The sequence below is a fragment of the Mobula birostris genome, chromosome 8 (genome assembly GCF_030028105.1).
Source record: "Mobula birostris isolate sMobBir1 chromosome 8, sMobBir1.hap1, whole genome shotgun sequence".
In the NCBI taxonomy this organism is placed as follows: Eukaryota; Metazoa; Chordata; class Chondrichthyes; order Myliobatiformes; family Myliobatidae; genus Mobula; species Mobula birostris.
The window spans coordinates 36,735,895-36,755,150 of NC_092377.1; the positions used below are offsets into that span (position 1 = coordinate 36,735,895).

At 41.2% G+C, this 19,256-nt stretch overlaps 1 protein-coding gene across 7 annotated transcripts in view; it reads left to right on the forward strand.

The window, feature by feature from the left end:
- Window positions 1–19,256, forward strand: part of LOC140201238 (tRNA (32-2'-O)-methyltransferase regulator THADA-like) — a 424,035-nt gene that overhangs the window by 128,460 nt on the left and 276,319 nt on the right. For all 7 annotated transcript variants that reach the window (XM_072265008.1, XM_072265009.1, XM_072265010.1 and 4 more), the window contains one exon: window positions 12,280–12,371. In XM_072265008.1, coding sequence (XP_072121109.1) covers window positions 12,280–12,371 — 92 coding nt within the window. The remainder of the gene's footprint in view (window positions 1–12,279; window positions 12,372–19,256) is intronic.

Sequence of the window (19,256 nt, forward strand, 5' to 3'; positions counted from 1 at the left end):
CTCAGAAACTGAAATCACAGGGTCATTGGTGGCTTTGGGAATTCTTGAAGGTGCCTCCATGTTTTGATGGTCAAAGCAGTCATAAAATGCATTGAGCTCATCTTGGAGTAAAGCCTTGTTGTCATGTATGTTGCTTGGTTTTACTTTGTAGAGGTGATAGCATTCAAGTCCTGCCACAGCTTTTGAGCATCCTTCAGTGATTTGCTTGGTCTGGAATTGACACTTGGCATGCGAGATGTCTTTCCGGAGATCGTACTTGGACCTCTTTTATTTAACATGGTAGCTAGACCTGAATGCCACTGATATGGCCCTCAGCTGGCTGTGGATCTAATTGTTCATCCAGCGCTTTTGGTTGAGGAAGACTCAGATGGTGGGGACACACTCATCTATGACTTTTAATGAAGTTCCTGACAACCGTGGTGTTTTTATTCAGATCCTCTGATGAGTCCTTGAACACAGCCCAGTCCACTGACTTGAAGCAATTCCTAGCCACTTCTCTGCCTCCTGTGACCACATTTTTGTTGTCCTCATCTCTGGAGCCCTGCTCTTCAGCCTCTACCTGTATGCAGGTAGAAGGATGACAACCAAGTGAAAAGATTTCCCAGAATGCAGTCTAGGCATGGAACGGTAGGCACTCCTAATCGTAGTATAGCTGTGTTTGAGTGTATTGGGACTCCTGGGGCTGCAATTAGTATGATGATGATAATTGGGCAGAGATTTCTTCAAACAAACCTGATTGGTCCCAAAAAATGATTTGAAAGACATTGAGGTAGGCTGTTTCTTGTTTGCTGTCAGCAGTTCTCAATATATTGAGTGCCTGCTTAACCTTAGCCTTGGGCAGTATGTGAACTGTGGTCAGGATCATGGAGCAGAACTCTTTGTATGTAGAATGATCGGCATTTGTTTATTAGACGTCCAGAGTCAGGGGAGCAAGAGTGTGGTAAGATAGCTGCGTCTGAGCACCACAAAGAGTTTAATATAAAGCACAGACACCCATCTTTTACCATCAACTAATCAGCAGTCCGGTTCATTCGATGTATTGATAAGCCCTTGGGTTTTACTAATGTATTTGTTGCATCTGGAGTGTGCCATCTGTCTGTGAAACAGAGAATACAGCAATTCCTCATTTCAATCCGATACAGCAATCTTGCCTTTAGGTCTTCAATCCTTTCCTCCAGCGATTGTGCATTTGCTAACAAGATGCTGGGTAGGGCCCTCCCTGCTCCCTCTCTTTCAGCCGTGGTGATGTATCTTCATTGGCTTAAATCATGTCTGAGAGTTAAGTCTGCCGAGTCCTTCAGAAGATTGTGAAATCACTAGTTCACAGCAGTACGTTACTTAAAGGGAAATTACAAACTGTACATTGCCGTGATAGTAGTTCAAAAGAAGTGTATGGTCATGCAATTTGGTAGATGAAATGAAAGGGTTGACTATTTTCTAAATGGAGAGAAAATACAAATATCTGAGGTGCAGATACAAAAATCCGAGCCATTGCTGCTCTGCTGTCATTTATGCCAGTGTTCTTTTCCTATCAATTCTGACCAGCTCCTCTATCATGCCTCTGTAATTTTCTTTACTGCATTGTAATACTGATATATCTGACTATCAAATTTGATCATATATGATCATGATCCTTTGAGGGTTCCTTTACCTTAAGCTTACTAATCAATTCCGTACAATTTGCAGGTTGAGTCTGTGGTGAGGAAGGCAAGTGCAATGTTAGAATTCTTTTCTCGAGGACTGGGATATAAAAGCAAAGATGTAATGTTGAGTCTTTATAAAGCACTGGTGAGGCCTCACTTGGAGTATTGTGAGCAGTTTTGGGCCCCTTATCTTAGAAAAGATGTGCTGAAACTGGAGAGGGTTCAAAGGATGTTCACAAAAATGATTCCTGGATTAAACAGCTTGTCATTTGAAGAGCATTTGATGGCTCTGGGCTTGTATTCACTGGAATTCAGAAGAATGAAGGGTGACCGAATTGAAACCTATCAAATGGTGAAAGGCCTTGATAGAGTGGATGTGGAGAGGATGTTTTCTATTGGGGGGAATTTCTTTAGCTGGAAATCATTGACACAGATGGCTGCGGAGATCATTGAGTATATTTAAGGCGGATATTGATGGGTTCTTATTAATCAAGCCATCAAAAGGTACAGGGGAAAGACAGGAGAATGAGGTTGAGAGAAATAATAAATCAGCCATGATAGAATGGCGGAGCAGGCTTGTTGAGCTAAGTGGCTTAATTCTGCTCATACTGTATGTCTCATGTCCCATGTGAATTCCCTTTTCTTGTTTGCCCTCTCCAAATGCAGTATTCTTTTTTCCTTTGCTCCCTTTCTGCCCAGAAATCAGTTCACTTGTACCTTCCTGCAGCCCTTAATTTTCTTCCTCACTATCATCTACAGTTCGGTTTTGGTATCATTGATGAATTTCTTGATCACTGTTTGTAGACTTATTTCCAGAATAATATGCATCACTAAATTCAAGAGGCTGAAGTCTACAAATTTCACAACAATTTAAGGGGACTAAAGACCACAAATTTCATGAGATGACTTTGTTTTAATGCCTTTGCACTTTACATCATATAAGTCAGTGATAGTAAACCTGATTATGATTCTGATTAGCCCTGTGGAAATCCATTACAAGCAACCTGACATTCATTAGAAATCCAGACAATAACTAAGCTTTGCTGTCTTGCACTGACCCAGTTTTTAATTCAATCTGTTGAGTGGAACTTTGTCAAATGCCTTGTTAAAAACAAAACATCAAGTTCATTCCTTGTTTTAGATAGGTAAGATTAGCTTTATTTGTCATATGTGCATTGAAACATACAGTGGAATGCATTGTTTGCATCAAGTCAAATCAGCGAACATTGTGCTAGGCAACCCGCAAGTGTCGCCATGCTTCCAGGACAACACAAAATGCCCACATGCACTAATTTTGACCGTGCACCTTTTGAATGTAGGAGAAAACCAGTGCACCCAAAGGAAACCTACACATTCACAGGGAGAATGTCCAAATTAGCGTGAATTGTTTCCCCTTCCGGTGCTTGCTGGTGCTGTAAGGCTATGAGCTAACCACCATGCTGCCGTGTCGCATATAGTGGTACTGTCTGACAAAATTCACTCAGGTGCAACCTTATTGCTGACTGACCTTGGTCACTCTGTACATCACCAAATACTGACCTATGTTGTCCGACAGAATTTTTTAAAGTTATTTTTGCAATACTGACTAGATTTTCTCTATACTTTTCTCCATTTCACTATAGTTGCCCTACTATCAGTACCCTAGTGCTCTGATGTGATGCAAGTGGGCAAAGGAGATGGAAAATGATGGGATGGTCAGAGCCTCACCCATTTCCTGCCTTGATTCTTTTAAGAAATGTCATAGTGTTATAAACCACTACTGCACAGAAACAGGCCCCTTGGCCCATCTAGTCCATGTTGAATTATTAATCTACTTTGTACTTGACTCCATTTAGATAATAACAGATTATTATCTAAATGGAGTCAAGTTAGGAAAAGGGGAAGTACAACGAGATCTAGGTGTTCTTGTACATCAGTCACTGAAAGCAAGCATGCAAGTACAGCAGGCTGTGAAGAAAGCTAATGGCATGCTGGCCTTCTTAACAAGGAGAATTGAGTATAAGAGCAAAGAGGTCCTTCTGCAGCTGTACAGGGCCCTGGTGAGACCACACCTGGAGTACTGTGTGCAGATTTGGTCTCCAAATTTGAGGAAGGACATTCTTGCTATTGAGGGAGTGCAGCGTAGGTTCACAAGGTTAATTCCCGGGATGGCAGGACTGTCATATGTCATAAGATTGGAGCAAATGGGCTTGTATACTCTGGAATTTAGAAGGCTGAGAGGGGATCTTATTGAAACATTTAAGATTATTAAGGGATTGGACACGCTGGAGGCAGGAAGCATGTTCCCACTGATGGGTGAGTCCAGAACCAGAGGCCACAGTTTAAGAATAAGGGGTAGGCCATTTAGAACGGAGTTGAGGAAAAACTTTTTCACCCAGGGAGTGGTGGATATGTGGAATGCTCTGTCCCAGCAGGCTGTGGAGGCCAAGTCTCTGGATGCTTTCAAGAAAGAGATGGATAGAACTCTTAAAGATAGCGGAATCAAAGGTTATGGGGATAAGGCAGGAAATGGATACTGATTGTGGATGATCAGCCATGATCACAGTGAATGCCGGTGCTGGCTCGAAGGGCTGAATGGCCTACTCCTGCACCTATTGTCTATTGTCTATTGTCCCATTGATCTGGACTCGGATCATAGCCCTCCATACCCCTTCCATCTATGTACTTATCCAAATTTCTCTTAAATATTGAAATCGAACCCTCATCCACCATATCTGTTCGTAGTTTGTTCCACACTCTCACCACCCTCTGAGTGAAGTTCCCCCTCATGTTTCCCCTAAGCATTTCACCTTTTACCCTTAACCCATGATGTTTAGTTGTCGTCTCACTCAACCTCAGTGAAAAAAGCCTGCTTGCCTTTACCCTCTCTATACCCCTCATAATTTTGTATACCTCTGTCAATCTCCCCTCATTCTCCTATGCTTTAGGAAATAAAGTCCTAAACTATTCAGCCTTTCCGTGTAGCTCAAGTCCTCAAGTTCTGGCAACACCCTTGTAAGTTTTCTCTGCACTCTTTCAATCTTATTTACATCTTTCCAGTATGTAGATGACTAAAGCTGCACACAAGCTCCAAAATAGTCCTCACCAACATCTTGTACAATTACAACATAACATTCATCTCCTGTACTCAATACATTGATGTATGAAGACCAATGTGCCAAGAGCTTTCTTTACGACCCTATTTATCTGTGATACCACATTTAAGGAATTATTGTGCTGTATTTACAGATCCCTCTGTTTTAAGTATCTGTGCCAGAGCCCCTGCAATTTCTACACTAGCCTCCACAAGGTCCGAGAGAGCAGCTTGTCAGACCCTGGGAACTTAGCCACCCCGATTTGCCTCAGGACAGCAAACAGACTTCCTCTGTAATCAGTATGCAGTCCATGACGTCACTGCTGCTTTGCCTTACTTCTGTTGACCCTGTGTCCATCTACTGAGTAACTACAGATGTAAATAATCCATTTGAGATCTCTCCCGTGTCTTTTGGCTCCATGCGTAGATGACCACTCTGACCTGCCAGAGGACCAGTTTTGTTCCTTGCTATCCTTTTGCTCTTAGTGTACTGGAGCTTCAGAAACCCTTACTATTCCCTTTCACGTTGTCTGCTAAAGAAAGTTCATGTCTTCTTTTAGGCCTCCTGATTTCCTTCTTAAGTGTTCTCTTGCATTTCTTGTACTCCTCAAGTATCTTGTTTACTCCTTCCTGCTATGCAGATCCTTCCTTTTCTTAACCTGGGTGTCAATATCTTTCAAAAACCAAGGTTCTCTAAACCCGTTATCCTTACCTTTGTTCTAACAGGAGCATTCAAACTCTGTACTCGCAGAATTTCAGTTTTGAAGGCCTCCCACTTACCAAGTACACCCTTGCCAGAAATCAATCTATCCAGTCAAAATTAGTCTTCTTCCAATCTAGAATTTCAACCTGACGATGAAACCTATCTTTTTGATTAATTACCTTGAAACTAATGGCATTATGATCACTAGATGCAAAGTGTACCCCTACATAAACCTCTGTCTCCTGCCCTGTCTTATTCCCTAACAAGAGATGTAGTGTAGTTGGGATTTCTGATTAAGGAAATTTTCCCGAACACATTTAACAACTATCCCAACCAGCCCTTTAAAAGTATCGGAGTCCCAGTCAATCTGTGGAAAGTTAATGTCACCTACCATCACAACCCCATGTTTCTTGCAACAGTCTGTGATCCCTCTACAAATTGCTCCTCTAAATCCCATGGACTGTTGGGTAGTCTATAACATAATCCCATTACTGTGGTCATCCGTCTCTTATTCCTCAGTTCCACTGATATACTGCAGCTTTACTAGATGAACTCTCCAGTCTGTCCTGACAGAGCACAGCCATGACATTTTTCCTGACAAGTAACAGCACCTTCCCTCTTTAATCCCTCCCACTCTATCACACCCAAAACAAAGTAACCCTGAAACATTGAGCTGCCAGTCCAGCCCCTCCTGCAACCAAGTCTCACTAATGGCTACAGTATCATAATTACACATGCTGATCCATGCCCTAAGCTCATCTGCCTTTGCTACGGTGCTCGTTGCCTTGAGATACATGCAGCTTAGAAAGCTAGTGCCACCAGATTAATCTTTCAATTCTGACTTTATATGTAGGCTTAACAACATTTTTCCCCACAACCATTCCACTGTCGTCTCTGGCGCTCAGATACACTTCCCCTGCAGCACTAGTTGAAATCACCTCCTCCCCCCCCCACCCCATACAGCACTAGCAAACCTCTGGCAAGGGTATTAGTTCCCATTCAGTTTAGGTGCAAACTGTACAGGACCCTAGGGGCCATCTTCCGTGGAAGAGAGCCCAATGTTCCAAATGCTGAAGCCCTCTCTCCTGTATGATCACCTCAGCCGTGTGTTATGCTGTAAGACCTTCCTATTTCTGTCCTCACTAGCACGTGACGCGGGTAGCAGTCATGAAATCACAACCCTGGAGGTCTTGTCCTTTAATTTAGCACCTAACTCCCTGAACTCACTCTGCCGGACCTCGTCACCCTTTCATTGGTACCAACGTGGATCACGGTCTCTGGCTGCTCACCCTCCCTCTTTAAGAATACTATGGACTCGATCTGAGATGACCCTAACCCTGGCACCCAGGAGGCAACAAAACATCTGGGGACCTTGTTCAATTTTTAAATACGTTACACCCCTTAACGTGTCCTCTACCTCAAGGTCTATGACTGTCAATACTTCACATTCTTCCTCCTCAATATCAATGCTTGTATGATTCTACTCTTCTGTAAGGACAGAAGCAAAGTCTTTATTTAGAACACACTTGGAACCTTTTTTTCACTCCAAATGACCTAATCTTTTCTTTGTCTTATAATGACACAATAGAATGTCATTTGGCTCGTCAGTTCTTCCTCTGTTTCCAGGGCAGTAGTGCTATTGGTTCCATTGCCCCACTCCTTATTTACCTGTACTCCTGAAACTCATCGTCTCTCACCACATGCCCAACAACTATTCTTTTGTTTTGCTTTGCTTTGCTTTGTCATTGTCCTCCAGTAGGGGCACCTTCGGGATGCTGGAGGAAATTCAAACGTTCATGGAGAGAATGTGCAAACTCTCACAGACAACACCTGAGCTCAGGATCAAACCCAAGTACCTACCGTTTTGAGGCAGCAGAGATCAGAATCAGAATCAGGTTTATTATCACCAGCATATGACGTGAAATTTGTTAACTTAGCAGCTGCAGTTCAATGCAATACATAATCTAGCAGAGAGAGGGAGGAAAATAAATAAAATAAAACATCATAATAAATAAACAAATAAATCAATTACGTATATTGAATAGATTTTTTTAAATGTGCAAAAACAGAAATACTGTATATTTAAAAAAAAAAGTGAGGTAGTGTCCAAAGCTTCAATGTCCATTTAGGAATTGGATGGCAGAGGGGAAGAAGCTGTTCTTGAATCACGAGTGTGTGCCTTCAGGCTTCTGTATCTGCTACCTGATGGTAACAGTGAGAAAAAGGCATGCCCTTGGTGCTGGAGGTCCTTAATAATGGATGCTGCCTTCCTGAGACACCACTCCCTAAAAGATGTCCTGGGTATTTTGTAGGCTAGTGCCCAAGATGGAGCTGACTGGATTTACAACCTTCTGCAGCTTCTTTTGGTCCTGTGCAGTAGCCCCTCCATACCAGACAGTGATGCAGCCTGTCAGAATGCTCTCCACTATAGAAGTTTTTGAGTGTATTTGTTGACATGCCAAATCACTTCAAATTCCTAATAAAGTATAGCCGCTGTCTTGCCTTCTTTATGATTACATCGATATGTTGGGACCAGGTTGTGATTGTGCATTTTTACATCTACTTATAAAGAAGACTATTTTATTTCCTATATTTTTTACCTGAGAATTGCTGTCTCGTGCACCCTTAAAGCCTCCCTAATTTCATTTTTAATTCATCCATGTACCCTTTTGGGCCTCTTATCTAACAAAGGATGTGCTGGCATTTGAGAGGGTCCAGAGGAGATTCATGAGAATGATCCTGAGAGTGAAAGTGTATGATGTATGTTTGATGACTCTGGGCCTGTACTCACTGGAATTTAGACAAATGGTGGGGGTGGAATGGAATCTCATTAAACTTGTTGAATATCTAAAGGCCTTGGTGAGTGGACATGGAGGGGATGTTTCCTCTACTGGAGGAGTCTATGATCAGAGGGCTCAGCCTCAGTATAGAAGGACATCCTTTCAGAAGAGAGATGAGGAGGAATTTCTTTAGTCAGAGGGTGGTGGATTGCCACAGACGTTGTGGAGGCCAGGTCATTGGGTATCTTAAAACAGGGGTTGATAGGTTCTTGATTGGTAAGGGCATCTATGGTTATGCAGAGAACGCAGGAGAATGTGGTTGAGATGAATGATAAATCTGCCAAGATGAAATAATGGAACAGGCTTGACTGACTGAATTGTTTAATCCTGCTCTTATGTCTTATGTTTTTATGGCCTCTGATAATAAGATACCTAATTTATTTCCATCTTCCTACACTAGATTATAACCTGGCAGGTCATGGCCCTTTTAAGCATACATTCAAGCGCTTATTAAATTCTTTGAGTTTTTTTTTGCATTTTCCACATTTTCACATAGGTTGCTCCATTCCCTTACCGTTGCTTAGGTGAAAAAAGGTTGTGTGATCTCTTCTATAAGACTTCTATTAATTACTTTTGATGTCTTGCTTTGGGAAGTAGCACCTTCCAATGTGATTATGCTTTATAATCTCATCTGCAATTCTCTCAAGCTGGTGGTGGAAGTTCCTTCTGTCTATCTCATTCATACAGACGTGAACCACCACCTCTGCCTATACTTATTCACCCACCTCTACATACCTCACAATGTTTCTGCAGCTGTTTAGGCCCTGGGACTAGATCAGCAACATTCCATTGCAGCCATGATGACATTGAACTATTAACTATTAACTTAACTATTGAAACAGTCAGGGCAGACCATGCTCTACCTTGAGATCTTAGAGTGTGTGTATTCTGGACCATCTTGTTTGTTCTATTGTGCTACCAGTAATGAAATTCCACTGAGAAGAAATGACATGGACCAGGACACAAGAGAGTGTCTGTGCCATTTACCAACAGGGCTACTCAACTTAAGCACACATGCTAACCTTAGGTCTGCTGGTCATGGCTCTACTGTCTGTACTCTTCTATATTCATAGAATATACAACAGTACAGCACAGGCAAAGGCCCTTGAGCCCACAATGTGTGCGCTGGATACAATGCCAAAGTAAAATAAATTTCTTCTTCCTGTACGTGAAGTATATCCCTCTATTCCCTGCATTTTCATGCATCTATCTAAAAGCCTCTAAAACACTTCTGTCATATCTGCTTCCACTATGACCCTCGGCAGCATGTTCCAGGTATCTACCACTCTGTGGAAAAAGTAAAAAAACATGCCTCATAAACTTCCTTCGAGATTTCCCCCTCTGACCTTGTATACACGTATTATACCCTGGCGAAAAGTTTCTGAATGTCTATCCTATCTTTGCCTGTTTGGTAAACCTCTTTCAGATCTCCCCTCAGATGCTGACACTCCAGAGAAAACAACCCAAGTTTATCCAACCTCTCCTTATAGCACGTGTTCCCTAATCCAGGCAGCATCGTGGTAAACCTCTTCTGATCTCTTTCCAAAGCCTCCACATCCTTCCTGTGATGGGCCAACCAGTATTGCACACAATACTTCAAGTGTGGCCTAACCAAAGATTAATATAGCTACAGCATGACTTCCTTGCATATATACTCAATGCCATGACCAATGAAGGCCAACAACTCCCAACTCTTGTTAAAGTCGAAAAGGTTTCTGTCATTTTCGATAAGGCACCACCTCTAGGCTCACAGATGGTCAAAATTATCAGATAATTAAAAAATTTAAAGACTAAATGCACTCAGACACTCATTCGTACACAAACCTCTTAACTCGCCTTTCACATGGTGGCCAATTTCTCCCCTTGAGTTGAATGAACCTGCTGTACTTGCATCAGATGGACCTGGCACAGATTCAGCAGTGACCTCCCCACCCGCCTCTCTCCAGCTGTGACCTGTGGTCAGCTGCCTGCTGAACAGAAGGTTATGCTGCAGTCATCGCTTGGGAATTGTTCAGCTGTGGCTATGTTCATGAGCAGATCTCAGTGGAAAATTTGCCCCATTGTAAAAGCTTAAATTTAAATGCACTGAAATGGTACTTGAGCAGGGATCAGGAAACTGGAAATTAGCTCTAATCATGTGTGCTGTTTTATTTGCATTAATATTGCCAATATGAGTGGTGCGTGATCCCATTTGTTTGTATGAGTCATTTTCAAACCTCGGGATGTGAGAAAGCAGAAAATGGTGGTATCAGAATTGAGCTCCTCATTGCTTTTCAGCTTTGCTTGTTGTAGGGATTGGTTGTTAGCTCAAATCTCTTGCCAATGAGATGGAAGTAGATATAGCAATTAGTATTTTCAAATGTTTTACGAACTGGCTCTTGCCACTGATAACAGTGATTTTAAAGTTTGAAGGATTAAGTATAATTTTAAGAAGTTAGTTAACTATTTTTATTGGCACACTTTATTGATTCTCAGTCGACTGATGGAAAAACTCACCAAAAAAATTCTGCAGTGCAAAGTTTTCTTAGTTGAGCCCATGTCAAATTGCAGGTTGTGAGATGTATTTTTAAAAAGTCTGGCTGTCATTTTGTAGAGTGGGATATTTGTGGAAAACGCACTGCATTACCAACCAAATCAAACAAACCTGCTCTAAAATAAATAACCAAGGTTGCCAAAGCACAAGTTATAATTTAGAAGTTTCCAAAAGACGTGTGTGTTGTGGATGTAACCGTTCCTTAATTTGTTTACCAATGAAAAAAAAAGTCTTGTTTATTTCAAACTTTGATTTATTGAGTTGAGGGAAAACAGCATGTTAATTGTGGTTTTTTTTCACTGTACAAATATTGCATTTCATTGCATTTACTAAGCAAAGGCTAAAACTGCAGTTATTTTATTTAATTGCATATCATTCAATATAATTTGTAATAATCTTGACTGCATGTTTATTTCTGATCACATTTGTTGACTGATTGGCCTGGCTTCTTAGATCTGAAGCAGGACTTGTGTATGTGATTTTTATTTCCAGTAAACTGATCTGGACTTTTATTTTAAATATTAGCTATCAAAACAACAAGGCGCAGCCAAATTCAACATTGCTTGAGCCCAAATTCACTCAAATTTAGACCTGGTGCTTGTTTATAGCTGAAGAATTGATCCAGTCACTGAAAACACACACACATATCACCTCTGGATTCAAATCCATTCTCTCTGCTGCCAGCTTTAGAGTTCTAAGTGAAATGATTTTGGGTAGTCATTCTAATTCCTAAATAGCAGGAACATGTACAGAACAAAAATATACCTAATGTGGCAAAAACTTGTGCTAAAACTGGCAACCTTACTTGGCTCCGTGCAGGCACTTTCATTTATGAGCATGGAGGTCATGGGTTCACATTCTTCTTCTGTCCCTTCAGCTCACAATCCATGCTGCTGCTTCAGGGGACTACCGAGGGTGTGCCGCACTGCTGGAAGTACTCTCCTTTGCATGAAATGTTCAACAGAGCCCTCGTTTAGCTACAGATGGATTAACACACAATAACCCATTGTCTTTCACTTTACTGATTGCTATCAAATGATTATTTTACATAAAGTTTCAAATTCATAAAACTCATGATGAAACAATTTTTAAGGTATATTTTAGGCAGTGATTGATAGGTTCCTGATTAGTCAGGTTATTAAGAGATACAGGGAGAAGGCAGGAGTTTGGGGCTGAGAAGGAAAATTGATCAGCCATATTGAAGTGGTGGAGCAGACTCGATGGGCCAAATGGCCTAATTCTCCTCCTGTATCTTATGGCCTTATGGTCTTATTTGGCTGTAAAAGGTGTTTTAAAAGTTAATGGTAGCAAGTTATACAAGTCAGCAAAATACCTTAAATATTACACAATTATAACAATTAAGGTGCTTATTTGCTTTTACATAATGTGGAGGTTTAAAACATATCCCGTAAAAATATACTGGTAAATATAAATACAAAGGATGCTCTCTACACTGCATTATATTCATCTTTGCTTTTAACCACCAGGTACGAAATTCTTCCACATTGTTGTTCAGTGCTCTTATCACCAGGATATTTGGAGTCAAAAGAGGAAAGGATGAACGTTCCAAGAAGAACAGGTTACTTTTTGCTTACATTTCCTTTTGTATTTGTTTATGAAGACAACATTTATTGTTTATGAAATTACTGTTCATGATAGTGAACAGGATTGTATACACTGGAATATAGAAGGATGAGAGGGAATCTGATTGAAACATATAAGATTATTGAGGGAGTGGACACGCTAGAGGCAAGAAACATGTTCCCGATGTTGGGAGAGTCCAGAATCAGAGGCTACAATTTAAGAATAAGGGGTAGACAATTTAGAACAGAGTTGAGGAAAAACTTTTTCACACAGTGGGTTGTGGTTCTGTGGAATGCTGTGCCTCAGAAGGCAGTGGAGGCCAATTCTCTGGATTCTTTCAGACAGTGTTAGATAGAGCTCTTAAAGATAGCGGAGTGAAGGGATATGGGGAGAAGGCAGGGAAAGGGTACTGATTGTGGATGATCAGCCATGATCACAGTGAATGGCAGTGCTGGCTCGAAGGGCTGAATGGCCTACTCCTGCACCTATTACCCATTGTCTATTGTCTATGATTTCAAATGGCCTTGTTTGCCAAGCATCTAATTTGAAAATTAGTTGTGCAAAGCTACTTCAATTGTTGAGTGCATTTTACACATTTTATACCAGTGCAGTAATGCCTGCCTTATTGCAAGGGCTCTTTACACAAGTGTTACTGAATGTTGCAATCAATGTTCTCAAGCCCATCGCCACCCATAGACTGAAATTCAATTTTGCACGGTTCTGCCCATTTACCACCTAGTTATTTAATACTCAGAGTGGTGAATTGAAAATTAATTTGAGTGCACAGGAAATCTCTAAAAAAAGAATTGCATTCAACTAACAGAACAAAAGAGGATTTCAAATAAAAGCTGGGGAAAATCCAGTCCTCTGGACAGTGTTCCAATTGTCAAAAATCATACCTCACAAAAGTTGGTCTAAAAGACATTGGAGAGTCTGAACAATGAGCTTGCAACAAATTAATCTGTAGCATTTATTTAGGCAATAAATATTATTGCATAACTACAGGTTTGTCCCGCCATCCGAACGTAGAGCGTTCCTATGAAACGGTTCGTAGGCACACAGCACATCTTTAAGAAAAAAGCTGAAATAAACATGCTAATTAATTAGGTGCTGCCCGGCACGTAAACGTCGGCGCAGATCAGAGGCGATTGCCGATGGCATCGGCACTGATCTGGGCCGACAATTATGTGTCGGGCGGCACCTAATTAATTAGCATGTTTATTTCGGCTTTTTTCTTAAAGGTGTGCTGTGTGCCTCCCGGCTACGGCTGCATTCTCCGCGAATCGGTACAGTATCTGTCCGGGGCCCGGGGGTCGGGGTGGTGGGACACGGGGGTGTCATCTCATCGTCGATCAGGGCAGGCAGCTCATCTTCTCCTATGACTGCCTGCCTCGATGTCGAAGGTCGAGGTTCGTCGTCTGCTGTGGCTGATGTTGAAGGCTTGCTTGACTGCTGAGCCTCGCGCATTTTTCTATCACACAGTTCTTTGTAAGGACTCAAAACATCCTGCAAATTTCCCCTAAACCTACATACCCTTTCAAAATTAAAGTCCTACTTTATCATTGCAGCGAAAATCTCACGCAGTTGCTTCACGTTCAGTTCTTGGACAACTTCACTTTCGCTACTGCATTCGGTTTTGATAGTTATCCTTTCCTCTTCCAATTGCATCAGCTGTTCATCTCTCAGTTCTTGGTCATGGGATGCCAAAAGCTCTTCAACATCACCTTCGTCAGCTTCCACAAGCCAAACTCACTTTGTCCTTGCTTCATTCACCATGATCGAAATGCTTAATTATGTCTAGTTTTACGCTAAGTGTAACACCCTTACGAGCTCTTTCAGGCTTTTCCAACACCTTAGAACTCATCTGGCTAACGGCTGCTCAGTGCAATGTGTTTAAGCAATGCCATTCCGAATCCAGGGGAGAGCAACTGTTCGGGGTGCGCGCTGCCTTTTATCGCGCACTGATTTTTTTATCGCGTGCTGCCTTTCTTCATAACAGTAAAAACACCTTCTGAAAGCGAAAACAGGTTTCTAATATAGGTCTTTCGTAACAATGAGGTTTCGTAAAGCGAACGTTCGAAAAGTGGGGGGACACCTGTATAATATTAATGATGGACAAACATTTGTTTCTTCTTGTGTCCTCAAATGATAGTCTCAGAACTGTTATTAATATTGCCTCTTTCTTCTTTTTCACTATTGCTTTATTCTAGTTTTGGAAATAGTGAGTACTGTTGGTCCTGGTTTTTGCCTTGGTTCTATCTACAATAAATGAGTGGTTCTGATGCATTTGAGTTGGGTGGCAGAGCACAGAATATATGAGTTTAACAAAAAGAATGAGTTGTATAGAAGAGTGACAAGTAGGTGCAAACAAAATAAAGTCTAGTGTTCAGATTAAACATTTCAAATTCTGCATGTCTGTTGGTTAATTATTGAATCCTGCAATTTATTTCTCCATTGTAATGTTTTGTTTCACTTTATTTATGTACATTTCCATTTTTAAGGTGGTTTTCTTCTCGGCCGCCTTCTTCAGCCTCAGGCAGTATGAGAGGGTATAAATGTAGCAGATTTGCTCTCGTCTTTCGGTGTTGATTGGATCTATTGTTACAATTTTATGTGAATGTTCATATTGAGTAAAAGCAACGTGACTGCATTTAATTCATTTGAGAGCTGTTAAATTCCAAATAAAATGTACTCTTTTGCCGATCGGTAGACATTGATTTATCTGCTTCGAGAAACTAGCTCACCAGGAGAAGTCATGCATTGAATCTGTAGAATCCTCTAGTGAGCTACTTTTATTCAAGAGAAATGATGCAGTGGCAGTTACGGGCCATCAGGTGGTTCTCTAACTACACTCAACTAACTGAACATATTGTAGGTACAGGTATATATGACTGATAACAGAGTTCCTACTGGAAAAAGACTTGTTTCATATTTTTTCATATTTTCACCATTTATTGGTTGGTCTTTTGATATTCAGTACTCTAGGTTTCTGAATTTCCAACTCCACATTTGTCCATTGGCATTTAAAGAGAGTCAGTGTTGTAGAGCACAAAGCGTGCCATTTGATTCAGCTTGTCCATGCTGACCAAGTTGTCTTCCTGAGGTAATCTTATCTGCGTGCATTTTGCCTCTGACCCTCTAAACCTTTACTGTCCATGTGCCGTGTCCAAATGCCCAAATGTCTTTTAAATTTCCCTGCTGACATCACTTACTTTGGCAGCTCATACCATGCAATCTCCACCCACTGTGTAGAAAAACTTGCCCCTCAATATATTTTCCCTCTCACCTTAAACATACAGTGGCATGCAAAAGTTTGGGCACCTTTGGTCAAAATTTCTGTTACGGTAAATAGCTAAGCTTGTAAATGCTTTCTGAAGCCAGCTAAGAGTCTTTCAATTCTTGTTTGAGGGATTTTCACCCATTCTTCCTAGCAAAAGGCTTCTATTTCTGTGAGATTCTTGGGCCGTCTTGATGCACTGCTCTTTTGAGGTCTATCCACAAATTTTCGATGATGTTTAGGTCGGGGGACTGTGAGGGGCATGGCAAAACCTTCAGCTTGCGCCTCTTGAGGTAGTCCATTGTGGATTTTGAGGTGTGTTTAGGATCATTATCCTGTTGTAGAAACCATCCTCTGTTCATCTTCAGCTTTTTTACAGACGGTGTGATGTTTGCTTCCAGAATTTGCTGGTATTTAATTGAATTCATTCTTCCCTCTAGCAGTGAAATGTGCCCCGTGCCACTGACTGCAACACAAGCCCAAAGCATGATCGATCCACCCCCGTGCTTAACAGTTGGAGAGGTGTTCTTTTCATGAAATTCTGCACCATTTTTTCTCCAAACATGCCTTTGCTCATTGCAGCCAAAAAGTTCTATTTTAACTTCATCAGTCCACAGGACTTGTTTCCAAAATGCATCAGGCTTGTTTAGATGTTCCTTTGCAAACCTCTGATGCTGAATTTTGTGGTGAGGACGCAGGAAAGGTTTTCTTCTGATGACTCTTCCATGAAGGTCATATTTGTGCAGGTGTCGCTGCACAGTAGAACAGTGCACCACCACTCTAGAGTCTGCTAAATCTTCCTGAAGGTCTTTTGCAGTCAAGCGGGGGTTTTGATTTGCCTTTCTAGCAATCCTATGAGCAGTTCTCTCGGAAAGTTTTCTTGGTCTTCCAAACCTCAACTTGACCTCCACCGTTCCTGTTAACTGCCATTTCTTAATTACATACGAACTGAGGAAACGGCTACCTGAAAATGCTTTGCTCTCTTCTAATAGCCTTCTCCTGCTTTGTGGGCATCATTTATTTTAATTTTCAGAGTGCAGCTGCTTAGAGGAGCCCATGGCTGCTGATTATTGGGACAAGGTTTGAGGAGTCACCATATTTATAAAGCTTTGAAATTTGCATCACCTGGCTTTTCGTAACAATGACTGAAAACAAGCCATAGCCCTAACAAGCTAATTAAGGTCTGAGACCTTGGTAAAAGTTATCTAAGAACTCAAATCTCCTGGGGTGCCCAAACTTTTGCATGGTGCTCCTTCCTTTTTTTCCACTCTAAAATTATACAAAACAAAAATAATACACTAATCTTGCTTAAAATGTTGAAAAGGATGTTTCATCTTTAACTTTATGACTTTTGGGCATCAGTTTATCTTCTACTCACTTAACTATCCACAGTAACAGAAATTTTTACCAGGGTGCAGAAACTTTGCATGCCACTGTATGTTTATTTGGTAAATAGTTTGTTTACTACTAAGTATTGACCATATACTTTGTTTTAAGACTTTGCCAAGATGAGGCCACCATCCGGGTGGAGGAGCAACACCTTGTATTCCATCTGGGTAGCCTCCAACCTGATGGCATGAATATTGATTTCTTCTGGTAAACAAATCCCCCCCCCCACTACTCCCAACTGTGACGTTTTATTTCTCCTCACCATCACTCCACACACACCCCTCCCCCCCCCCCCCCCCCCCCCCCCAGTCCTCTCTTCCTTCCCTTCCTGCTATGGTCCACTCTCCTCTCCGATCAGATTCTTTCTCCTCCAACCCTTGACTTAACTGGCATCACCTATCATTTTCCAGCCAGCCTCCATTCCCTCCCCCTGTCTTTTTATTCTGGTATATTCCCCCTTCCTTCTCAGTCCTGAAGAAGGGTCTTGGCCCAAAACGTCGACTATTTATTCTCCATAGATGCTGCCTGACCTGCTGAGTTCTTCCAGCAGCATGTATGTGTTGCTCTGGATTTCTGGCATCTGCAGGGTTTCTTGTGTTTACAACTTTAGTATAAAATACTGTCTGGAAGAAGACCCTAACTACGTTGCTTTTCCTTAATGATTTGAAAGAGGCACAGAGCATTAGGAAAGTGAGAGACGTCAACTTTTATTTGGCCAGAACAGGAGGAAAAACAAACACTGATGAAAGTAACAACTGGAGACATTTAAAAGCTGTTGAAATGGGTGTAGATAATTAACAAAAATTAAAGATTTATTTTAAAAATATTTGAAATCTGACTCAACCATTTAAGTGCAATTGCGACTTGCATGTTTGTTGAATGAATAACATTTGGTTGTTCATGTTAAATCAAGATATGAATACTTTGTCAGATTACAGAAGCAATCAGCTCAGGTCTTCTGACTGTGCTGTGTGACCTCTGTTCCAGTTTAGAAAGCCATGCTGCAATGAGTGTGTGCAATATCAGAACAATACTCACCTGTAAAGAAGGCCTTGTCAGTTGTTCTCCTTCAGACTGTTATTAGAAGGTAAATAAGTTTTAGCCCATTACAGCAGGTGGTGGGTGATACAGGCAGTCCCCGGGTTACCAACGAGTTCCATTCCTGAGTCCGTCTTTAAGTTGGATTTGTACCTAAGTCAGAACAGGTACATCCGATATTATTCAGTGTCAGTTAGTCAAACGTTTGTCTTAGTATATAGTATATATTTTACCTTTCTATGCATATAAAACACTTAAGAAACGTATGTATTTCAATAATTAAACCACTGCGTTGCTTAGGAATAACTGTAGCTTTCATCGGGGCAGGGCCTTTCCTATGCTCCATTATTCTCACTTTGTCCTTTATCCTTTAAAATTCGTCCAATCGTTGACCAACTGTAGCCTAACACTTCTCCAATGACTGATGGCATTTCACCTCTTTCTGATTGCTTTATTATTTCCACTTTATTTTCAATCGTGATCGTTTTCCGTCACCGGAACAGAAACACTGCGGATTCAGCAGCAGCCGCGGGCGGCGGGCCCGAACTCCCCCGGGTCCTAAAGTCCACCTGTACTGAGACAGGTTAAATGGGACAAGTGAGGGCAGTGCTGACTGGAAAAGGGGGTCAGGGTGAATCTTGCTAAGAAAAATTTAAGCCAAATACAAAGTTACACACTCAACACAGTGTTAACAGCAACGTGATCCGACTTAAAATGGCAGATGCCGACGAATTTTTAATATAATGGACTTTATGCCAGGCCGTTCATAAGTACGAGTTGTTCGTAAGATGGATGTTCGTAACTCGGGGACTGCCTGTACAACCTTATTCAAAAGAGAGCTTATTGATCAATATACCATTTTGTTTATAACTTTATACACTGTAATTACAAGTAATCGTCAAGTTCATTGATATGGTTCGCTAAATTTATTCAGGATTTGAATCTTTGGTCAGATTTCAAATTCAGAGGTAAACAGTATTGGTTACTTACCTTCAAATTATTTGCTTGCCCAGCAATTGAAATGTGATTTTGAAGTTATCAGACTCCCTTATTCTGAAATGCTTCAATATCATTTTGCTTTTATTTGACAATTGATTAATTGAGAGCATGATCCATTTGAATGGCTAGAATGTACAGAACTTTGTCATAAATGCTCTCTATCATTTAGTAAAGTGT